Genomic DNA, 21,422 nt, shown 5'->3' on the forward strand with positions numbered 1-21,422 from the left:
ACATGGCCACCCCCGAGCTTCACAACCTTCCTTACAGGCATGTTTCCAAATAGCATGCGGAAAGGCAGAAGGGAGCTGGGAGCAGCCTTCCTCACCCCCACCCTTATTTTTTTTAAGTTTTCAGACATGTTCCTGACTTGAACACACAAATCTCCAAGTTTCAATGATTCTAAAAGTCAGTCTATTCTATAGCTTAGGCCAGATCATTTTTGAGAATTTAGAGTGGGAACTTGTTAAAACAAAATGAAAATAAAACCCAGCTCACTCCTAACTCTAGCCCTGATTAGATATTAAAGAAGCGAATCACTTCCTCCAGCTGCTTCAGCTCTCTGGGGATGAAGGGGCATCCGCCCCTGCCCCAGCCAGCCACAGGCAGCTCTCCTGATGCCGCACACGGCCCCGGTCCAGCCCCTCCACTGCAGAGTCTGGAAGGTTTCCCAGGCTCTCTTCTTTAGTTGTTATCCATCCAATTTCTGAAGCTTTCGGCTGATTATTAAAAATCTTACATTCACCTCTTCCTCCAAAGAATTAACATGAGGTTAAAAAAAAAAATACCACCATTATCTCATGCTGCTTTAAGTTAATTCAATTTTGGACAAGAATAAAAACCATTTATGCTCTGACCACATATAGATTTAAAAGTTAACGAATACCAACTTCAGACTATGAGTGAGCACTATGTTTTTGGAATATTTCACTGGTGAAGCAAAGCAAGCACAGTGCATGTATACCATGCACACATAAAGTCACTCTTTCTGCTTCCATAACCTACAACTTTAAAATATATAAAACAGGTCAGAAGTGACACTGTGGAGGTGTGAGGAGAGCTCCTTGGCACTGGCATGAATAAAACCACTTTTTAGACCACTGAAGTACACTCATGGACAAAGACTCCAGAGCTGTGGTTAGCTATTTTGTTTTCTACCCTGATTTCTGAAATGGCAGGGCAGTCCTATTAGTCACCACCCCACTCCACACCAAAAAAAGATAAAAAAATCTCGGCAGAGCTCTGTTATAGATATACAAACAAAATGTGACACAATGAAGAAGCTGCATCAAAATACTTAAACTTAAGGTATTTGTAGTATATATGATATACCCTGGCTTACCATAGAAAAGTCATCAGATATTAAATAGCACTAAGTCCAAAACAAAGCAAGGAGATAAGATTTCATGTGGGATACTGTTTCAACAAGAGTTGCCTTTCAAATATTAAAGGAAATCCTTCATGTTAGTAAGTTTAAAAAAGCAAACATTTATCATACATATATAAAATAAAGTTTTACTATGATAAAACCTAGATTTTCTTAAATTATTTTTTAAAAGGACATCAAACTATGTAATTGCTCAAGAGCAAAGTTTAGTGTTTTGGTGAGCTGTAATTCATGTTACTTGTAGCAATTGTATTTGGTAACATGTATAGCATTTTCTATTTTGCTCTTTCTTTTGGGACCATATCTAATCAACAGAATTCTTGGAGGCCCAATAAATTACCTCAGAATTAACTGCTGGAATCAGGCAAGTGGCAGTTTAGGAGCTTAAGTAAAGGAATTGTAGTGTTGTTTCTTTTTTGTTTTTTTTTTTTACAAGAGAAAATCCAGTATAATTGCACATTTACATACCAAAAAAAAAAAAAAAAAGAGGCACAAAACAGCTTTTTTTCCAGAGGAGAGCTCTAAATTGATAAGAAAAAGGAAGACACATAACACAACTGAAAGAATGTGGTAGAGCATCTATCCTCCCTACCTTCATAAGGTTACTAGGTACTTCTTGAGGGAAAATAAATGCTACCAGATACCAGCAATTTAAGCAGTCAGAATTCACACAGCAAGTGAACGTTCATTCAAGCTAAGCCTAGATTTCTGCTAGTACAGTGTTACCACAGTGTCAGACGTTACTAATCACTTCATACTGGGAGTACTGGGATGTACATATTCCTAAGCAGTAGAAGCAAGTGGAGTTTTGTGGGCAGACATCCTGGCGCACGTGCATCTGTGAGAGCCAAGTGTCACAGCCCACCGTTTTTGCTAACACTGCTTTCTTGGGAGCTTCCCCTAAGTGCTTCCTAAGATGAACTGTGTTTTTGTGGTTCTTATATACCCTGTAGAAGTGCTTCCCCTTCCTCAATGGGGGCAATTTTAAGTACTGGATAATACTAAATAGAAATTGTTTACACATAGCTTGGGGATGCCTTTCCCTCTCTCACCCCCCAAATTAGAATCTAAACTAAAAAGATCTATTCAAATACAATTCAGATTCATTTGTGTAGTTTTCACTGAGTGGTCAGCTGACAAAGGGAATGTTTGATTAGGAGAGGGAAGCAGAGACAGGAAATAAAATGCCCATAATTCTCTCCAAGTCAGACCAAGGTCTACATTAAATTGGACATAAAATGGTGCTTATATAATGCAACTTTTGGTCTGTGCCTTTCATCTCCCTTTAGCTGCCTTTAGCAGTGTGTCAAGATAACAGGAATGACCATTCTAACTATGCATTCACATCCATATAAATGCACTTGATCAAAAATACCCATGACCAATGGAAAACGCTTCAGACTCAGTGAGTGCATCCATTTGTTTTTCTCTCCAAAACAAAAAAAACAAAAATCACATTATATACCTTTCCTATAAAGGTAAAGTTACATGTCACAAAGCCCACCTAGTTAAAGACCACAGAGGTAAAATCCACTGAGACATTTTGTTTTCAAGAGGCCAGATTCAATACTCCCACAGAGCCTTTCCCTAAGACTATGAAAGACATTTTGAGGGGAAAGAGAAGTTTGCCTACCTACTGCTCAGTTAGGAGGTATAAAAAGATCATACCCTTTTCTAGAGGGCTTTCTCCAATTCCTACTTAAAACACGTACACATACACTGGTTAGACTATCTGAACTACACTTCTCAAAATTTTAAAAAATGAAAATAAATAAAGGAATGATGGCTACTTTTGCTTTTTACACCCAAGGAACACATCCTAGACTTTAAATTTATCTCATTAACAAAATTTTCTTTTCTCTTTGTTCTTATTTTAAAAGCAAAGACATCTCTTTTTCCAGCTGCAAAGGCATTGAAGCATAATAAAAGGCAAGAAAAGACCAAGGGGATGTAACCCTCTATAAAAGAATCCCCAAACCAGCAAAACAAAACAGAAAAACCAGATACCACCAACTGCTTCTGCCTGCACGAACTGGTTTTCACTTTAATAAGGCAGTACTGATGGCAAAGGCTGGACGCACTGCAGCAGTCTCTTCTTTTACTAATGCGTTTCTATGTACTTTTTTCTTTTCAAAAAAAGGAAATCACCACCCATTTAGTCTTTTACTTCTTCTCCGTGGTCTTGTGATTCCAATTTACATTTGATCTTGCTCCAGTATTCTGACGACACAGGAGATACGGAGTTGTGTTCAGAGCAGCAGAGACGGCCTTCCAGTGCAGAGGGAGCCAGCGCCCCCTTTTCGTGATCTTTACAAAATGAACGTGGACAGAACTCGCAGAAGGAAACAGCAGTACTGCTGCACTCATTGCACTGATGCCACGGGCACTCCCACTTTCCTAATGCAGGGTGGGAAGAGGGAAAAGAGCCCAAGTTAGCGCCTGTCTTGATTACCCATGAAAAACCCAAGTTCCCACCTTCTTCTCTGATTGGAGACTCAATTCAATTGAATACGACGCCACATTTCAGCCAAACATAGGTCTGGGTGTAGTATTAAGTATGGCTGTGAGCTACTGCCCAAAACTCAGCACCACAGGAGCCAACTACTCGCCGATGGTAATAATAAATAAGAAACCAACCCTTGCTGGCCCACAGGTATCTCAAATTTGCAGAGAGACAGATTTTTCACTAGCATGATTTTTGTTTGCTATTGTTGTGTGTTCTATTCAACATTTCCTAGTCCATGGCTCCACTAAGGAGAGTGGAATATATTCTAAGTTACACACAGTTAGCAAAGATGCAAGTCAGAGAAAGCGTCTTGAAGTTCTAGCTTACCATACGGTGGCTGAGTCAGGTTAAGGCATAGGAGGTGGTATGCTTTGGGACAGTCTTTTTTGTCACACTTGACCAGCTCTCCACCATCTCCACACTGAAAACAGTAATCTTCGTGCATCTGCTTTGGTTCTGTTTTGATTTTTCGTCTCTTCTGCTTTAACTTAGCATTTTTTGCCTTTTCTTCAGTTGTTGACGCACATGCCGACTGGCAGGAAAAAAGGATCAGTTTTAGTGATCACAGTGTATAAAGCTTTACATAGAAAAGAAAATCCTACAACCTCACGTTCATTTAAATTCATCTGTTCAGTTACCCAAAAACACCAGTTGGACTTATCCCATAACAGTACTATAATAAAAATAAGGCTTCATTTTCATTGATTTTTGAATGAGGTGCCTTTTTTTAAGTTGCAAGAACATTGACATATAATTCACATATCATAAAACTCCCCATTTTAAAGTGTATAATTCAGTAGTTTTTAATATATTGTGAATTTTTAAAGTATTTGAAAAGGATTTTGCTAACTTCCAATTCAATCAGAAATACAAATATATTTTCAGAACCTAACAGATCTAAGATGTGCTTCCCTGGAAAGTCAGAGAGTCTAAACTTTGGGTAAATACAACTGACAACCCGCACACTAAGCCGGGTGGCCATTTGCTAGCGTTTTCCTGAGATGGTCATAAAGAAACGTGGGCGGCAGCCCTGCTCCTCGTTTCCTGCTGGCCCGGGCACCTCCCTGCACAACTGACCTTCGGCCGCACTCCTAGAAAACCACTGCAGTTCTCTGCCCCACAGTGGCACTCCGTTCTGCCATTGCCCAGACAATCCAGGTTATAATTAAATGTTAACTCCATCCCTAAAACATAAGAGAAATAATTATTCATACTCAAGTTATGGAGAAGAGAAATGCTGTCATAGACACACTCTCATAATGAAAAAAGAGACATAATTCTGACATGAAGACTTTTCCCTCTCCCATGTCCCACACTGAAGACAGTGATGGAAAAAGGAAAAAAAAAAAAAAAAACCCAAAAACTAGAGGAAAACATCCCTATCCACCAATGATTAGAGCAAAAATATTCTACAAAAGTCATCATATCCTTTTCATCAAAATGGTCAAAAACTCTGTAACAGAGACTACAAATATAAAGTCTTTGCTCAAGAAAAATGGGATCTAGTTTAGCTCTCTTTTCTAAAGCTAATTTACAAATTAAGTTTCTAAATGAACAATATGACCATGGAATTGTGACGACCATACTACTTCCAGTAATTAATGCCTTATATTATGATCAGAAAGAGTTCAAAATGTGGGTTTACTTATATAAACTAAAGATCCAGGGATTCAAAGTAGGAGGCCCAAGCTTTCTTTTTAGCTGGGCTAGAACAATCTACAATGATTTCTAGAAACACGGTTTAAATCTCTTTTAGCTATATAGTATTTCTCTTCTCACCCATTTTTCTACAAACTTAACCAAGGAGAAACTAAGTTTTCCTGTTAAGATGCTGGATGGGTAAGGAAAAATGAAAGCAATAACTCTAGCTTCAGGAGTTTTTTATGTCTAATTTAAAACAGACTGATCTTTCAAACTTAAAAAACAACCTCCCCACACACAAACCAAGAAGCCAGTTGATGTTAACAAAGGCTAATTACTTTTAATACTTTAAAAAAAGAAAACAAAAGTTTCAACATCTGGTTACATTATACAGAGCAGTAATTGGGAGAATTAATTCAGTAGGTTCATGGACACACAGAATTCTGTAATATCCTCTCTTACATAAAGGCTCTTGCTAAGCTCCTTTTTGCAGGATACAGATTTTTACTTCTTATTGGCAGATAACAATTCTAAATATAACTCTATCTTATTTGAATAAATACTTGAGCATCAAACCTTGAAGAATGTTCTGCCTTCAGGGCATGCTCCCTAGGGAGGGGACATGGGGAGCATTTACTTTTTTACCTGCAGGAATATCACAAAGAGCAAAAAGGCCAACTCGAACATCCCCGTTCACTGTCCACTTCTGCGTTTCACAGTTTGGATTACAACTGTGGTTCATAAAGCGAGAATAATTTCCTTTCGGGCCAGCATCAATTATACGGTCCTTCAGAAAGAAAAGAAATGAAAGGTACCTTGGACATGAAACTAAGTATCAGCCTATCTTAGAAACATCCAACTCAGTCAAGAGCCACAAGGCAGCAGCATTTTGCTACCAGCTGATGTCTGACAACTGACCACTCCGAAGTGCGGGGCTCTCTGTGCAGTTTACTAAGTTCCTACTTTATTTGATGAACTTCAAGTCAAAGCAATCCACGATAAAGTGGAACTTAGTTTCTTTTTAAGTTTCTAGAAACAAACAGACCATAGAATAATGCTACTTAGAAGATTAGCTGGCCATAGGTTTAGGAAAGGTATTTTCTGAGTAGGAACTCTAAGTTCAGATGGCTACTTGTAACGAGAACTATGGTGTTTGGCTGTCAGCCCTCCTTTCCCACTCTGAGTGAGAAGCTACACTAGTAGAGGGGTAGATGGATGAGAGGTGAGGCCGTAAAGAGGGAAGAAGGAAAAATGAGAGACTTCTCCTCTGAATGAAGACTCGGAGATTTGATGACAGAAGGGCTATAGTTTGGGATGTACTCTCCAGTAGTTATCTATTTGTTCTCTTTTTACTTACACTAAAGTTCAAAATAAAAAGCTCAACATTTTGGCCCCCCGAATTTAAACTGTCATAATTTTTGTGTGTGTGTGTGTGTGTGAGGAAGATCAGTCCTGAGCTAACATCCATCGCCAATCCTCCTCTTTTTGCTGAGGAAGACTGGCCCTGGGCTAACATCCGTGCCCATCTTCCTCTACTTTATATGGGACGCCGCCACAGCATGGCTTGACAAGCGGTGCATTGATGCGCACCAGGGATCTGAATTCGCGAACCCCGGGCCGCCGCAGCAGAGCACGCGCACTTAACTGCTACGCCACCAGGCCGACCTCAAGCTCTGATAAATTGGATAAGCTCTAGAGGATGGAGCTTCCCTAGTGTTGTCAATGGCTGGAGGGGTCACTGGCAGTGGGAACATCATAAATAAATGGCATTTTATGTTTATAAAATACATGTTCATGAAAGTTGTAAAACTTTCAAACAATGACATCAGTTAAAATAATCCTTTTAAATGATTGCTAGTTCTTACTTTTAATGGTATTCTGACTCTCAGTTTTAGAGATAGCCTGGTACACGGGAAATATGGGTACTAGTCTTGGCTCTTCATTAAAATGTAACAAGATATTCAGCAAATCACTTATCATGGCTGGACCTCAGTTTCTTGTCCTCTGTCAATCAGAGGACAATTGAAGAAACTAAATGAGATAATGGATGTCATGTGCATCAAATAGGACTTACTGTGACATGTATTAAACTAGCAGTTGTACTGTCATTTTTCTTATGACAACATTCCTTTTTCCTAACTCATAAAGACAAGTTTAAATATACACAACAATTTAGAGTTAGAATTTTTGCTAAATCAGAACTTTAATGGTGGTTTATAACTTAGAATGACAGACCTGATTCTCTCCTTCAGTGATAAAGAAACTGAGGGCCAGGTCTTTCAGTGACTAAGAAGAGCTTGGACTAAAATCCAGCCACGTTAACCCTATTCCTGCTTATCTTTTCACTCACTGTGCTGCCTCACATGACACGTGTGAGGCTTCAATAGTCATTCATTTGTACTCTAGTATAATTAGCACATTATAGTACATAGCATATTGGCTACTGCAAATCATTATGATTTGCCTGAAAAAATCAAATTAGAGGGAACTGAGTTCAACTTAAGACCATGAAATAAAAACAAAAAATCCTTTTTTCTTACAAAAAAAAGCAATTTTACCTTGGTAACAGTTAACATATAAAAATTAGTTACACTGTTCTCGTGGGCTCGCTTGATTCGCAACCTGCATTCTTCTTCATCAATTAATTCGCCAACATATTCATTTACAAATTCGCCCTGCAGAGAAGCACGCAATATACAAATGTAAAATCAGTGTATTATATTTGAAAGCATTCCTTAACACCACATGTATGATCCAAGAGAATTAACCAAAAAGAATCTTGGAAATATAACTTCAACCCTCTAAACAAATAGTTGTTATGCATGGGCATTCAGACAGCACTATTTTTCTTGTGTTGGTGCCTCAAAGGTGGTAACTGCATGTCTTGTCTTGCTGACAATATTATTTCTCTAGTGCAAGGGACACTATTATGGGATATCACTGGGATCTGGGGATAGGCTAACTCAAGCCTTGGAAGCTGTATTATAATAGACTTTTACTAGTTTGTTGTAGCTTTGGGGGTAAGACCTGGAAAAGATGTGATTCTGAAACAAATGAGCCCTTTTTCTTTTAACTTTTTATTTTGAAGTAATTATAGATATTCACAGGAAGTTGTAAAAATAGTGCAGAGAGGATCCGTGTACCCTTCATTCAGTTTTCCCCAATGGTAACCTCTTACATAACTAGAGCACAGTATTAAAACCAGAAAATTGACATTGGTACAATCTACAAAACTTATCCAGATATCACCAATTTTACATGCGCTCGTCTGTGAGTGTAGTTCTATGGAATTTCATCAGGTGGAATTTCATCAGGTGTAGAACTGTGTAACCACCACCACAATCAAGATACAGAACGGTTCCATCACCACAGAGACCCCTTGTGCTACTCCTTTATAATCACACCCATCCTCCGGAACTGACAGTAAATACCAGTAATCTAAAGAGAAGAACTTTATTTTCTGATTTTGGTAAATCATTAAGAACATAAGCCAATGTTCTTAAAAATATTTAATCTTTCTCTATTGATAAAAATGAAAGATTGTTACTTCTGTAATAAGAGGAAAGAAGTTAATGGGTCCAGTTGGAAGGAACCGACTTAACTTCCCGTCCACCCGTCTCCCCTGGGCAGTGTGCGGCTAGCGAGAGCGGTGAGGAGCCAATCTGCTCCACGGAGCTACACACTTGTTTCACCTGGGGGGCCGCCACAAAAGTTGATCTCTGGCTTTCTTTCTCTCCCATTTTTATTGATTGTACAAGCTATGACAAAGAATTAGTTTAGAAAAAGAAACATTTCATCTATAACTACAACATCATAACAGAGCAGTTTATTTTCTCCACTTTTCCCTTCTGGTCCTTTCTCACGAAGGACATGGGACGGATCTGCACGTATGTGTACAACGTACGGTCAGCCTTAAATGGCTTTTCCTACATCCAGGTCGGGCTTCGACATCAGCTGATGAACGGCGTTGGGCGCTATCATATGGTATCACTGCCCCCACAGGTAGAAGATTTCATTGCCGTCTTGGCTGCATTGCCACCTAGTGTTACTCTAATATTTTATGGCAAGTTTTTTAATGGAAACTTAGCAGAATTTCAACCAAATCAGCTCCACTTCACCTTTCCCACATACTCAGATTCAAGGTTAAGATTTCATTTGAAGAAATGGCTCTGTGGCTTTAAAAGCTTGAGGACCACTTATGGTTTATATTTACTATTCTATGAAAATGAGTGGATATAGAAAAATTAAAGTGCCGATACCAAACATGAGGAAGTGCAAGTCTCATAAACTTGATACCATTTTAAATAAATATTTCTAGCTGTTTTGTAAAAGACATATTTCAGATGTCCTAAAATGACAAATCTTTAGCCTTGGAGTTGTTTACTGGACTTAAAACCATTAATTGTGAATTCAACTGTGAACAAAAATGACAAAATAAAGAACTCAAAAAAAGCTAGAAATCTGTCCTTAAAGACTGTGGCAAAAAGGCTGTAATTCAGTATTTAATATATATTCTTTAATTTCTAGGAAAGAAACCACTTCATAACAGGAAGTCCCTTGTTTAACTCTTGGCACCTGTTTTCAGGAATTTGTTATGTGTGAAAAGAAGGGGACTGACTGTGTACATTCAATTTTACATTTGGCTTCTGTCTTCTAAATATATCGAAAATCTTTTTCATGTTGCCACAAAGTCTTTTAGTTATGCTTTTCAATGACTGTATATTGCTAGCTATTTTGTAAAAGACCAATTGTCTTACATTAGCAATTCCTCAAGTGCTAAAGGGCAGAATAATCCTCATTGATTCTTGATTATATCATTAATTTAATAAATTATAATACATTTTAGAATAAATGTAACTGCTTTTTTTGTGTGTGTGAGGAAGATCGGCCCTGAGCTAACATCTGCCAATCCTCTTTTTTTGCTGAGGAAGACTGGCCCTGGGCTAACATCCATGCCCACCTTCCTCTACTTTATATGGGACGCTGCCACAGCATGGCTTGCCAAGCGGTGCGTTGGTGCGCGCCGGGGATCTGAACCTGCGAACCCTGGGCCGCTGCAGCGGACTGCACGCACTTAACCGCTTGTGCCACCGGGCTAGCCCCAAATGCAACTGCTTTTAAGAGGTGTTAACACGAAATTAAACTGGATAGATTTCAAGATGGCCCCCAAAACTCCCCTGAAATCATAGGCAAAAGTTTGTACATGTGATATGCATGGCATTAAAGTAATATAAAAAATTTTGCATTATATGATACTTGAAATGCAGATGGCCTTTGACCAAGGAACCCAATTCACATATCCAATGCATTAGCAAATCCTGTTGCTCTACCTTCAAAATGTCAGAAATCCAACCACTTCTTTCCTGCTCAGCTACAACCCCAGTAGTCCACGCCACCATCATCTCTCTCCTGGACTACAACAGTCTCCTTTTTATCACTCTTTCCCCGTTACCATAAATTCTCCATACTACAGCCAAAGTTATTCTTTTGACACCTAAGTATGGTGGACAGACACTTAAGGTCCCTGTCTCCTGGTGTTCATGCTGTTGTATGATCCTCTCCCCTTGAGTGGGCAGGACCTGTGACTTGCTTTTTTTTTTTTTTTTTTTAAAGATTTTATTTTTTCCCCCCAAAGCCCCAGTAGATAGTTGTATGTCATAGCTGCACATCCTTCCAGTTGCTGTATGTGGGACTCAGCCTCAGGATGGACGGAGAAGTGGTGCCTCGATGCACACCCGGGATCCGAACCCAGGCCACCAGCATCGCAGCACGCGCACTTAACCACCAAGCCACAGGGCCGGCCCTGACTTGCTTCTAACCAAAAGAACATGGCAGAGGTGATAGGACGTATGTATGGCATGAGTGTGTCACATTAAGACTTTAGTATCCACCTTGCTGGAGTATCTCTGTCCCTCGTTGGCTGTAAGGAAGCAAACAGCCATGTTTGGGAACCCCATTTGGCAAGGAACTGCAGGCAGCATCTAGAAGCTAAAAGCAGCAAAATGACAACAAACCAGAACAAAAACCACCTGAAGCTCTCAGACCTACAGCTGCAAAGTACAGAGTTCTACCAAAAGCCAGGCAAGCAGGTCCTTCCCTAGTCGAGGCACAAGAAGGAGAACCCAGCCCTGGTCAACACCTTCACTGCAGCCTTGTGAGACCTTGAGCAGAGGACCCAGCTAAGCACCACCCAGACTCCTAACCCGCAGAAACTGGGAGATAATCAAATGTGTGCTATGTTTTAAGTTGCCAAGCTTGTGGTAATATTGTTATGCAGCAATACAAAATGAATACATCATATCAGATCAAGTCACTCCTTACTAAAATCCTCCATAAGTTTCCCATCCTGTGGCCTGCAAGGCCCCATGTGACCTAGCCCCCGGCTACCCCTGTCTCTCCTCTCTCCCACCTACCACTCCTCTCCAGGTGCACTCGCTTTCTTGCTGTTCTGCGAGCAGGCTAAGGCCTGTATCCTTGGCTTTGTCTTCAGTCTGAAAAGCTCTTCTCCCATCTGCATCTGCATGGCCTTCCTCTGACATACTCAGCTCAGGGTCACCTCCTCAGGCCCTCCTTAACCAATCAGTTGAAAACAGCACTCCCCGTCACCAGCTATCCCCTTTGACAGCTTTATTTTTCTTTGCAGCATTTAGTGGCACTCAACGTCATACATCTGTTTACGATCCATCTCTAGCAGACCCACAAAGGTGTCTTCTTCACTACTGTTTTCCAACCACCTAGAATAGGAGCTGGCAGATAGAAGAAGCTGAACAAATATGTGCTGAATGAGTTTCACCTTGAAAAATCTAACGTATAGAAACAGGTGCACGAAGACAGGTGATCAAGAATGTCCATTAAAGAATTAAAAGTATATATAGATAAATTTATTGGAAAATAGGTTAGATAAATTTTGATACATTTTACTATGGAATACAATGAGACTGTTAAAAAGAATGAGGTCAAACCTGTATGTACTGCCATAAAAATATATTTACCATATACTAAGTGGGAAAAAATATATATGATCATATTCATGTTTAAAAAACTCTACAAATATAGAATATATGAATATGTATTTGTAATGTGTTTATGTTTACAATTGCATAGAAACAGTTCTAAAAGGCTATAGACCAACCTATTAACAGTGGTCGTCTCTGGTGAGGAGACCAAGATTGAGGGGATGAAGGAGGCATTTCATGCTTTATCATCTTTTTGTATTGTTTGGTTTTCTTTACTACATTATATGATATTTTTTAATTAAAGAGGTGATTTTTTTAAAAAGGTAGAAAAAGTCAAGAGTAATGTTAATTCCCACTGGGTCCATCTCACAGTGAATACATCTCCAGGTTCCAAATGTTGGCATTAGGCAAGCAGGGGGAGGGGGCAGGTGTTGGGGCAGGGTGGGGACTTGTTTTAAAATGCAGATTATTTAGGCCTGTCCCAGATATTTCAGTAAGACACTGTTTACTGAACCCCAGGAGATTCTCAGGATCTCTAAAGTCTGAGAGTCACTGTTTGAATAGTAGAAATTACTGGTTATTTTCATTTTTCTTTGAGTTGTTGCATTTAAAAAATGTTCTACAATAGGCATGCATTTCTTGTGTTAAACAAAGAGATTGCTTTGAAAAATTGCCTCAAAGTATAAGAATGAAGATAATTTATAAATGCTAAAGAACTCAACTTTTTCCAGTTGCTTTTGTATATATATAATCTAATTTGAGACTAGCAATGACCCTTAACTACGTAGGGCAGAGATTATTATGTCCATTTTATTTTATTTTTTACTGAGGAAGATTCACCCTGAGCTAACATCCGTTGCCAATCTTCCTTTTTTTTTTTTTTTTTTTTGCTTAAGGAAGATTAGCCCTGAGCTAACATCTGTGCCAGTCTTCCTCTATTTTGTATGTGGGACACCTCCACAGCATGGCTGGTGAGTGGAGTAGGTCTGCGTCCAGGATCTGAAACCCAGGCTGCCGAAGTGGAGGATGTGGAACCTTAACTATTTGGCCATGGGGTCAGCCCCCTATTGTGTCCATTTTAGAGATAAGGAAACTGAGGCTCTGGGAGGTTAGGTGACTTGGCCATGGTTTCATGGCTAACGAATTATGATGTTGGAGCAAAGCCCCGGGTTTGCTAGTTTCTATCCCACTACATTCTTAACTTCACTATTTTGCCTTTACTTAGTCTTTTAAATCTATTTTGGTTAAAAAGTAAAAAATATTTCAAATAGAAAATAACCAATGTCCCTCTCTTTTTTATGACTAATCACAGGACACCAAAAGTTTATGTGCATTGTGTTACTTCTTCTTCCTCCTGCTTTTTCTTTGCTCAAGAAGTGCTAAACTCTCAGCTTGGGAAGTTTCAAAATTTCTCCATAAATCCCTATCTATTTTATCCCTCCTAAAGCATCTCTAGGAGGCATAGGTCCTGGTCTGTTCCCTCTCCACCACTGCCCCATCCCATGCTACCTTCTTAATGCTCCTTTTGGTCCTGAGGCCCCAGCCCCTTCGCTCTGTTTGGATGATTTCTGCATCCGGGTAGAGCCTCTTTGTAAAGCACTGGTTCTGGCAGCGGTCTCCAGCTGGGCACACCTGAGGGTGACACTCGTACTGCAACATTCTGTTCAGGCACTCTGAGTCCAAGCCACAAGGGTTTTCATCCCCGGGCTTGCAGTTACAGCGGGGAATCTCTGACAGGTCTGCAACCTGGATCTGTACCTTTCCTATTACTTTGTTAGCCTAGAAAACAAAGTCACAAGTGAGAGGGAGGCATGTGAAGAGGAACATCAGAAACATCCATGCTGTTCTTGGCTCTGCTACTGCCTTGCAGTGTGACTCTGAGAGAGCCTCTCTATCTTCATTTTAACTTCCCCATAAGTAAGCTATGAATAACCACTGCCTCTCCTTAGTTGACAAAAATATCAAAATCTGATGCGAATTCTCACTTATTTATCCTGTGTATTTCTTCTTCTACCAGTCGATGGAAATTCCATAACTGAAAACACCTGTGGGCTCTCTGGAAGAAAGGGGCTAAATCGCTGTATTCTCATCTGGTTGCAGGACAACCTGGTAGGGCAGGAACAGGATGTCACAGCAAACATGCTGCTCTGAGGTATGAGCCGGCTTATCAAAGACCTCATCTCACAGCACGGCAGCCAGGCCGCCAATGGATGCTTCCAAAGAAAGTGCTTGGTTTGGTTTACAGAAGACTGGGTGATAATAAACAAAAGTTTTCACAAGTCAAAAAGGGCCTTCTAACTTCAGTCATGCGTCGTTTAACGACGGGGATACGTTCCTGAGAAATGTGTCATTAGGTGATTTTTGTCGTTGTGCAAACATCGCAGAGTATATTTACACAAACCTAGATGCTGTAGCCTACTACACACCTAGGCTATGCGGTGCTAATCTTATGGGACCACCATCGTATACGCAGTTCGTTGCTGACCGAAACGTTGTTACGTGGCATACGACTGTACTAAGAGAGTAATGCATTTTATCTTGCTGTCAAATACAGTGTTTTCATAGGTAAAGACTCACTTTGATGTGTTTGTAAGGAGGGGGTTTTCTTGAGCTTTTTTCAATCTCTAGTGCTTCTTTACTTTCTCTTTGTGCTTTCAATTCCTGGAAACGTTTTGCAGCTTCTTCCAGTGCTGCCAATAAGACCAAACAAAGTACATAAGACCAAAAAACAAACAAAAACCATTAGGAAAGTAGTTTTACACTGCCTTCCCAATGCACTGCATCTGAGCTGAGGTTTTCTTTTTAAAATTATATTCTGGAAATAACCATTTACCACCATGATAGGGTAACAGTGAAATAGGATATAAGTCATTTATGGCTGAACACTATGCTCTGTGCAAGCTGCTGCCTCAGACAGGAGGTCCTACTTCAATGAGCAGAGGCTTCCAAATGAAGCAAAGAGTAGCTTTTTACCTTGGACTAGATTTAAATTCATTTTACTCTTACCCAGAAAGCCAATATTCCTCGCAACTTGTTGCAAAAACAGTTGTAAGGCTCTTCATGGGAAGCTTTTACTACTCTTCCGTAGCAAAGGAGCTTCACTTGATTAAAAAGACTGTTTCCAGATAATGTCTATGTTTGTGGAAAGATCACTGAAGAAACACCTTTCATATACACAGCACAGTCTACTATACTGAAGTCTATTTTTTTAATTGACTGGATTCTGATGTGGTTCTAACGTGACTGTAAACTTATGGATGCTGGATCCTAACGCCTGGTGAAAATTCTCTAATACCAGAAACATGTCATATGCAAGTTAGGAGACATTGAGAAATCAACACTGGAATCTTAGTTTTGAGCTACTGTACATATCATCCAACTTACCTTTTTTGAAGGTCTTGTTAATACTAGTCTGTCCCTCAGCAAAGCTTTTGTCTCCTTCAACATAAGGGAACACTCTGCCCTGGTGTACCCAATAGTAGTCATGAGAACCAAAGAAGAACACAGGGAAGTCCCCCAAGTCATGCTTAAGGCCTTGGATGTTCAGTGGCACAGACCTGGGATTGCAGATCTCTGCTGGCCACCATCTGAAAACAAAAGCAATTTTAGACCAAGAGGATGAAAGAGCACACTATTCTTTACATGGCTGGTAGGAGGAAAAAAAGGTTTTGTACTTTGCAATTTTTATTCAGATTCTAAGGACATAAAACACCTTATCTTTAATCCTATCCAAACCATACATCATTGAAAAACACTGACTAATGAGTTAACTAATGAAACAGTGAACACAGACTAAACAAACTAGGCCCTAAACACCCAATCTAATTTCTTTCTTTAAAAAATTAATATTTGATATTTATAGAAGATTATATATCATGAGAATATAAGTTATAAAGCATAATAATAAAATAACAATGAACTCACTACCCAACTTACGAATTCAAATTTACCAATACTATTCCAAACCCAATTTCAATCCTAGAAAAGTCATGTTTTTCTCTCAAGTTGACATTCTTAAGACCAAAATTGTTCTTCAAGGTATAAAAGTTTATTTCTAGTAGTCAAGGGAATCATTTAAGAATAAACTGATGCTATAGTAAAGAATGACCACTCCCATTCAAATTAGCATTTTCTGACTCTCTAATCAACTAGGGGAAATACTTCTTGGTCAAGTGTACTAGGTTTATATCAGTGTGTATTTCAGAATCTAATTCATCTTAGATTGTAATGGAAATGTAATAGGAAATGTGGGATATGGGACAGAATGAAAACATAACTGTTTCATGCAGTGATGACTGAATATCACTAATGAAGCCATCTGTGAGGCACACTGGACAGTTTCTAGCAATTGGGTAAGTCAGGAGTTGAAGGGGAAGCTTTTATAGTATATAAAATCATCAATATGAACACTAAATACACAAAGACAAATTTTTTCAGTCTCTTATTTTACATATGCCTAATAAAACCATTTATTTAAGGAACTATTATTTAGAAGATAAATGATGGCATGGTCACACTCCCAGCTTGATAGTGCAGAACTTGAATACACTTCATCTAAAAGGTACCCTGCTGTCCATCTAAGAATTAATTGAAACAAAACAAAACAACACTATTTTGTGTAATCAGTATTTGGTTTCCCCTCAAAGTAGGCTAGGAAATAGTTATTTATTTCTAAACCATTTTTAGGTATTTAAGTATGTACACGATAACGACATTCACTGGGTCAGGTAGGAAGAGGCATGCTTTCTGCCAGGGGCTGTTCCAGATCTTCATATTTCCCCCAGGAAACTTCACACTGGAGTCAAGAGTTATTGAAAAGTAACCACTTTATGTGGCCAAGCTGGGCCTGACTGGAAAAAAATATATTATTAATTCAAGGCTGGAAGTCTTTGCAAAACATACAAGACTCATCTGACCTGCACATAAAATCTCACTGGGCTATGAACTGGAGCACTGCTTGGGGATTCTTTAAAATGTAATGTGATTAAAATTTAAGTATTAAAATTAAGTATTAAAATTAAATTAAGTCAAAGATATTTTCATATTCATAACATTTTTAAAAAAGGAAATATGTAATGTACAGCATGGTGACTACAGGTAATAATACTGAGTTGTATATTTGAAAGTTAAGAGAATAGACCTTAAAAGTTCTCATCATAAGAAAAAAAATTTTTTAACTATGTGTGGTGATGGATGTTAACTAGACTTACTGCTGTGATCATATACAAATATTGAATCACTATGTTGTACACCTGAAACTAATATAATGTTAACTCAATTATATCTCAAAAAAAAGCCAAAAATAAAAAATGAAAAAAAGGAAATATTATGAAATTTACTTGAAGATCTAAAGGCTTCTTACACTGTTTTAGATATTTCTTATCCAGGTATGTCTTATCTTTAAATTGTCAAACCCGAACCTCTCCCCACTCCAGAAAGATATATATTTTTAATTATAAAAGCAGTGTGTGTTACTTTTAAAAATTAAAACAATGCAGAAATATATAACATAAAAACTGAAAATGCCTCCCCTTGTAATCTCATGCTTCAGACTATTAACATTAGAAGTATTTCTTTCCGAGTATTAAAAACATATCTAGGCCTACAATTTTAAAAAATTGTATAAACCCATGGAAAGACAATATATATATACTGTTTAACATGGTTTCTAAATTCAACTATATGTCGTGGATATCTTCTCCTGTTACTATACAGACCGACATTATCCTTTTATTGCCTTCAAGGTATTCTACAATATGGATACACTACAATTTATCTGACAAATACCTTACTGACTGAGCATTTGGGTTACTTCAAATTTTTGCAATTAGAAATAATACTGCAATGAAAACCCCTATAAATATATTTTTGCCTACTTGTCCAATTTTTTTTTCTTAGATAAATTCCTTGAAGGGAAAGTGCTGAGTCAAAGAGTATACAAAGTTACAATTTTAATACGTGATGCCAGATTGCCTTACAGGGAGCACTCGTTTCCCCAAAATTATTACTCTTTTAAATCTTTGCCAGTCTGTTAAATGGAAAAAAAAAGACTCCTTGCTTTTAACATACATTTATTTTTAGTGAGGCTGAGCGTTTTCTACATTTATTTTCTATTTGCTATTCTTTTGCGAACTGGCTCTTTCTCTTCTTTGACCCCCTTTCTAGGTAAGGTATTCGTCTTTTCTTATTAAAAGTAGAAGAGCAAATACTTTCCCCTGGTTTGACATTTGCCTTCTAAAACTTTATGATATCTTTTGCCATACAGTATGAAACTGTTTATGTATTCAAATTGTCAAATTTTTTTTTTTTTAGGACTTGGAGGTTTCCTGTCATATGTTAAAAAAGAATTATAGAGGGGGTGGCTTCACCACCTCAATGCCCCTTATTCTCAGCTAAAAATACAAATTTTTAAGTTAAATAGGTAAGCAAGCAGTATATTTAAAACACAGAGAAAACAACATAGCTCTTGCTAAAAAAAATTACAATATGTTTGAAATTCTATAGAAATATATTTTACTTAGGATTCTAATTGAGAAGCAGAACTCTATTGTGCTCTCTTGAATAGTATCTATTTTCTTAGTAAAATGATAAACATATGCCTCAAAATATGGAACACAGAGTTTTAAAAATATATCACTAATTCCTGTTCAGTGAAGGCTTGTTATAAACAGGTCTCCTAAAAGGAGAAAGTTTTATTACAACAATGGCAATCATACACACTTCTTACTTCCTTCCCTTAGGAAATAATGAAATAATAATGAAATAATAATAATGAAATAATCTCTCTCATTAAATTCTAAAAAGCCCTCTCTTTGGACAAAGTCTAGAGCTTCTAGCTATAACTAAAATGGACCAGATCGCGGGGCAAACAGAGCTATTTTGGCCTGGATATAAACTCCTGATTTTATTAGAAATCAGAAATCAATATAAATCTAATTGGGATACAGAGAAAACATCTTCCTCACTATCCACATAAGAACTTTTATTCCAAAATCTAGTAGTATATAGTTCATTAGTATAAAATAACTTTCAGAACTTAAAAACAAAAGTCAACCAACCAATTAAAAAAAAAAGAAACCCAACAACAACTAACCTTCCCAATCCTCTAAAAACCCAGACTCAGAATATGTTTCTTTTCTCTTTCTTTCTCTAAGGAAGTGCTCTGTGCTGTTCTACCTATCTCCCAGCCACTTTGTGTACAGATTATGAACCTATGTCAGAACAATGATTGAACACTTCCTCTTTGTCCTTAGAAAAACTTGCCTGTAATTTCCCAATTTGACCCAAACAATCTGCTTGTAATGCAGTTTCTTGCCAGCTTTACAGTCATTACAATTCCAGCAGCCTTCCGGCATTTCTATGCTCAGGCATTCGGGGTGGAAGGAAGCTGGGCACGATTCACAGCAGAGCAATCTTCCACCTTGAAACAAATAAACAGTCTTAATAACTGAGAAAAGAGGGAAGAGAAAAAGAAAGAAAAAGGAGAAAGTTATCTTTTAAGTGCATTAAATTTGATTCAAATTGGGGGAAAATAACAAAGGGCTTGAGTCACATCTATAGTGATGGATTAAAATAGAAGGCAAATGAACAGACAGAGCTCCTTCAGTCCCTTGTCAGGGCTTCAGTGGCCAGAGACTCAAAAGCTTTCGATTAGTATGAAAAACATCACTGACTCTTTACCCCTCTAAAATGTGGGCTATCAAGGGATCCGTTTAGCAGGCAGTTAAACTTCCTAACATATGACAAAAGAGATGCATGAAATCTTTAGACTGAGTAGAGTGGAGAGCAGATTTTCAAAGAAATATGTAGCAGTTTACTTTCTTTTCTCCTTGAGAGCTAAGAAAGCAAAGAGTGGTCATCTTTGTATTTTAATCCAGTGCCACAGGTAACTAAATCCCTTTATAATAAGATTAGCAAGAATGAAAACAGCCAATAGGTTGATCAGTACTTTTTTGTTCCAATAAAAGAATACAAAAAAGCAAAAGGATCACACATTCTCGAATTGGTGATTACATTATCATTACCTTTTCAGTGAAGATAAAGTCAAACAGGCTATACAGCAGTGGTTTGCAACTTTTTCATCACCAAGGATCCCCTTTCCTTCTTCATGGAGCCATATGTTTTCAAATATTTTATCAACCAAAAAACCCCCCAAAACAAAAAACAAAAACAAAACCCCTGCATTTTAAAAGTAAAAATTTCTCCTGTTTTTATTAACCAAAGGAATATATAACTGCTAATCAGAGCTTCTGATCCCAATAACAAAACTAGTATTATCACATTAAATTGTTAAAACCATAGCCAAATACAAAGAAACTCATGCAGCCTTATTTTGTACAAATGTGTAATTCTGTTAGATTTTCTGAAATATTAAACATAGTTCAAAAATTTTGTTACATAAGTCTTTTCTGACTTCATATTGAGAACCACTGCTTTATAGCATAAAACTAAGTAAATATCAGTGGAGAATGAAGTATCATACTCAAGGAGAGCCATCCAAGTTCCCTAGCAAAATCCTCTCCTTTTAAATACACAAAATGATCTCTGGATTAAGACCAAAACATGGGCAGCAAACAAAACAACATTTTTAAATGCAAAGAAATAAAAGATTTGGGAGGAGATTAGGTATTTCTAATAGGTATTTCAACAAGTGACAGAGAAGGATGTTAACCACTGAAGATGAAATATAATAAAGACATTTATTGCAAAAAAAATTCATCTTTCCATTGGAAAATCAGGTCTATAACCCATGACTATACTGAGATTTAAAGTCTCATAAGCAAAAGGTTTTCTATACAACTTTATCAGATCACATGCTCCAACCTTTTGAGGGTTTGCTATCAATTTTCCAGAAAATTTTGTCTTTCTGTAGACTTTCAAACTTCTAACTGATTGACATAAAAACAAAAAGAAAATCCATGTACAATCAATGATGAATGAAATTACTATATTTCCTCTGCTTAAAAGCTTTTGCTTCAATCATTGGGATTTTCTCCTTTGTCTGCAGATCTCAGTATGGATTAATTGTTCCACTTCCACAACCTAGAGGTTCGCTGCCTGAGTGCTCTTAGCCTAGGTAGGGAATTCTTCCGTAAGTTTAAAGTAAAACGAGATAATTCATTTTTCCATCGGAAGGAATGACCAATAAGGAGAGCAGTCTTTGTG

The 21,422-nt window shown here is 37.9% G+C and overlaps 1 protein-coding gene across 3 annotated transcripts in view; it reads right to left on the bottom strand.

Annotated features, from left to right (window-relative positions):
• Window positions 1–20: 20 nt before the first annotated feature.
• Window positions 21–21,422, bottom strand: part of NSD3 (nuclear receptor binding SET domain protein 3) — a 100,591-nt gene continuing 79,189 nt past the window's right edge. For 2 of the 3 annotated variants that reach the window (XM_058525234.1, XM_058525232.1), the window contains 9 exons: window positions 19,521–19,677; window positions 15,642–15,844; window positions 14,835–14,947; window positions 13,767–14,036; window positions 7,860–7,976; window positions 5,947–6,088; window positions 4,738–4,844; window positions 3,988–4,192; window positions 21–3,551 (listed from right to left, as the gene is read on the bottom strand). In XM_058525234.1, coding sequence (XP_058381217.1) covers window positions 3,310–3,551; window positions 3,988–4,192; window positions 4,738–4,844; window positions 5,947–6,088; window positions 7,860–7,976; window positions 13,767–14,036; window positions 14,835–14,947; window positions 15,642–15,844; window positions 19,521–19,677 — 1,556 coding nt within the window. In that variant the 3' untranslated portion in view covers window positions 21–3,309. The remainder of the gene's footprint in view (window positions 3,552–3,987; window positions 4,193–4,737; window positions 4,845–5,946; window positions 6,089–7,859; window positions 7,977–13,766; window positions 14,037–14,834; window positions 14,948–15,641; window positions 15,845–19,520; window positions 19,678–21,422) is intronic. The other variant, XM_058525233.1, reaches the window with a different exon arrangement.

The sequence above is a fragment of the Diceros bicornis genome, chromosome 29, assembly GCF_020826845.1.
Source record: "Diceros bicornis minor isolate mBicDic1 chromosome 29, mDicBic1.mat.cur, whole genome shotgun sequence".
Taxonomy (NCBI): Eukaryota; Metazoa; Chordata; class Mammalia; order Perissodactyla; family Rhinocerotidae; genus Diceros; species Diceros bicornis.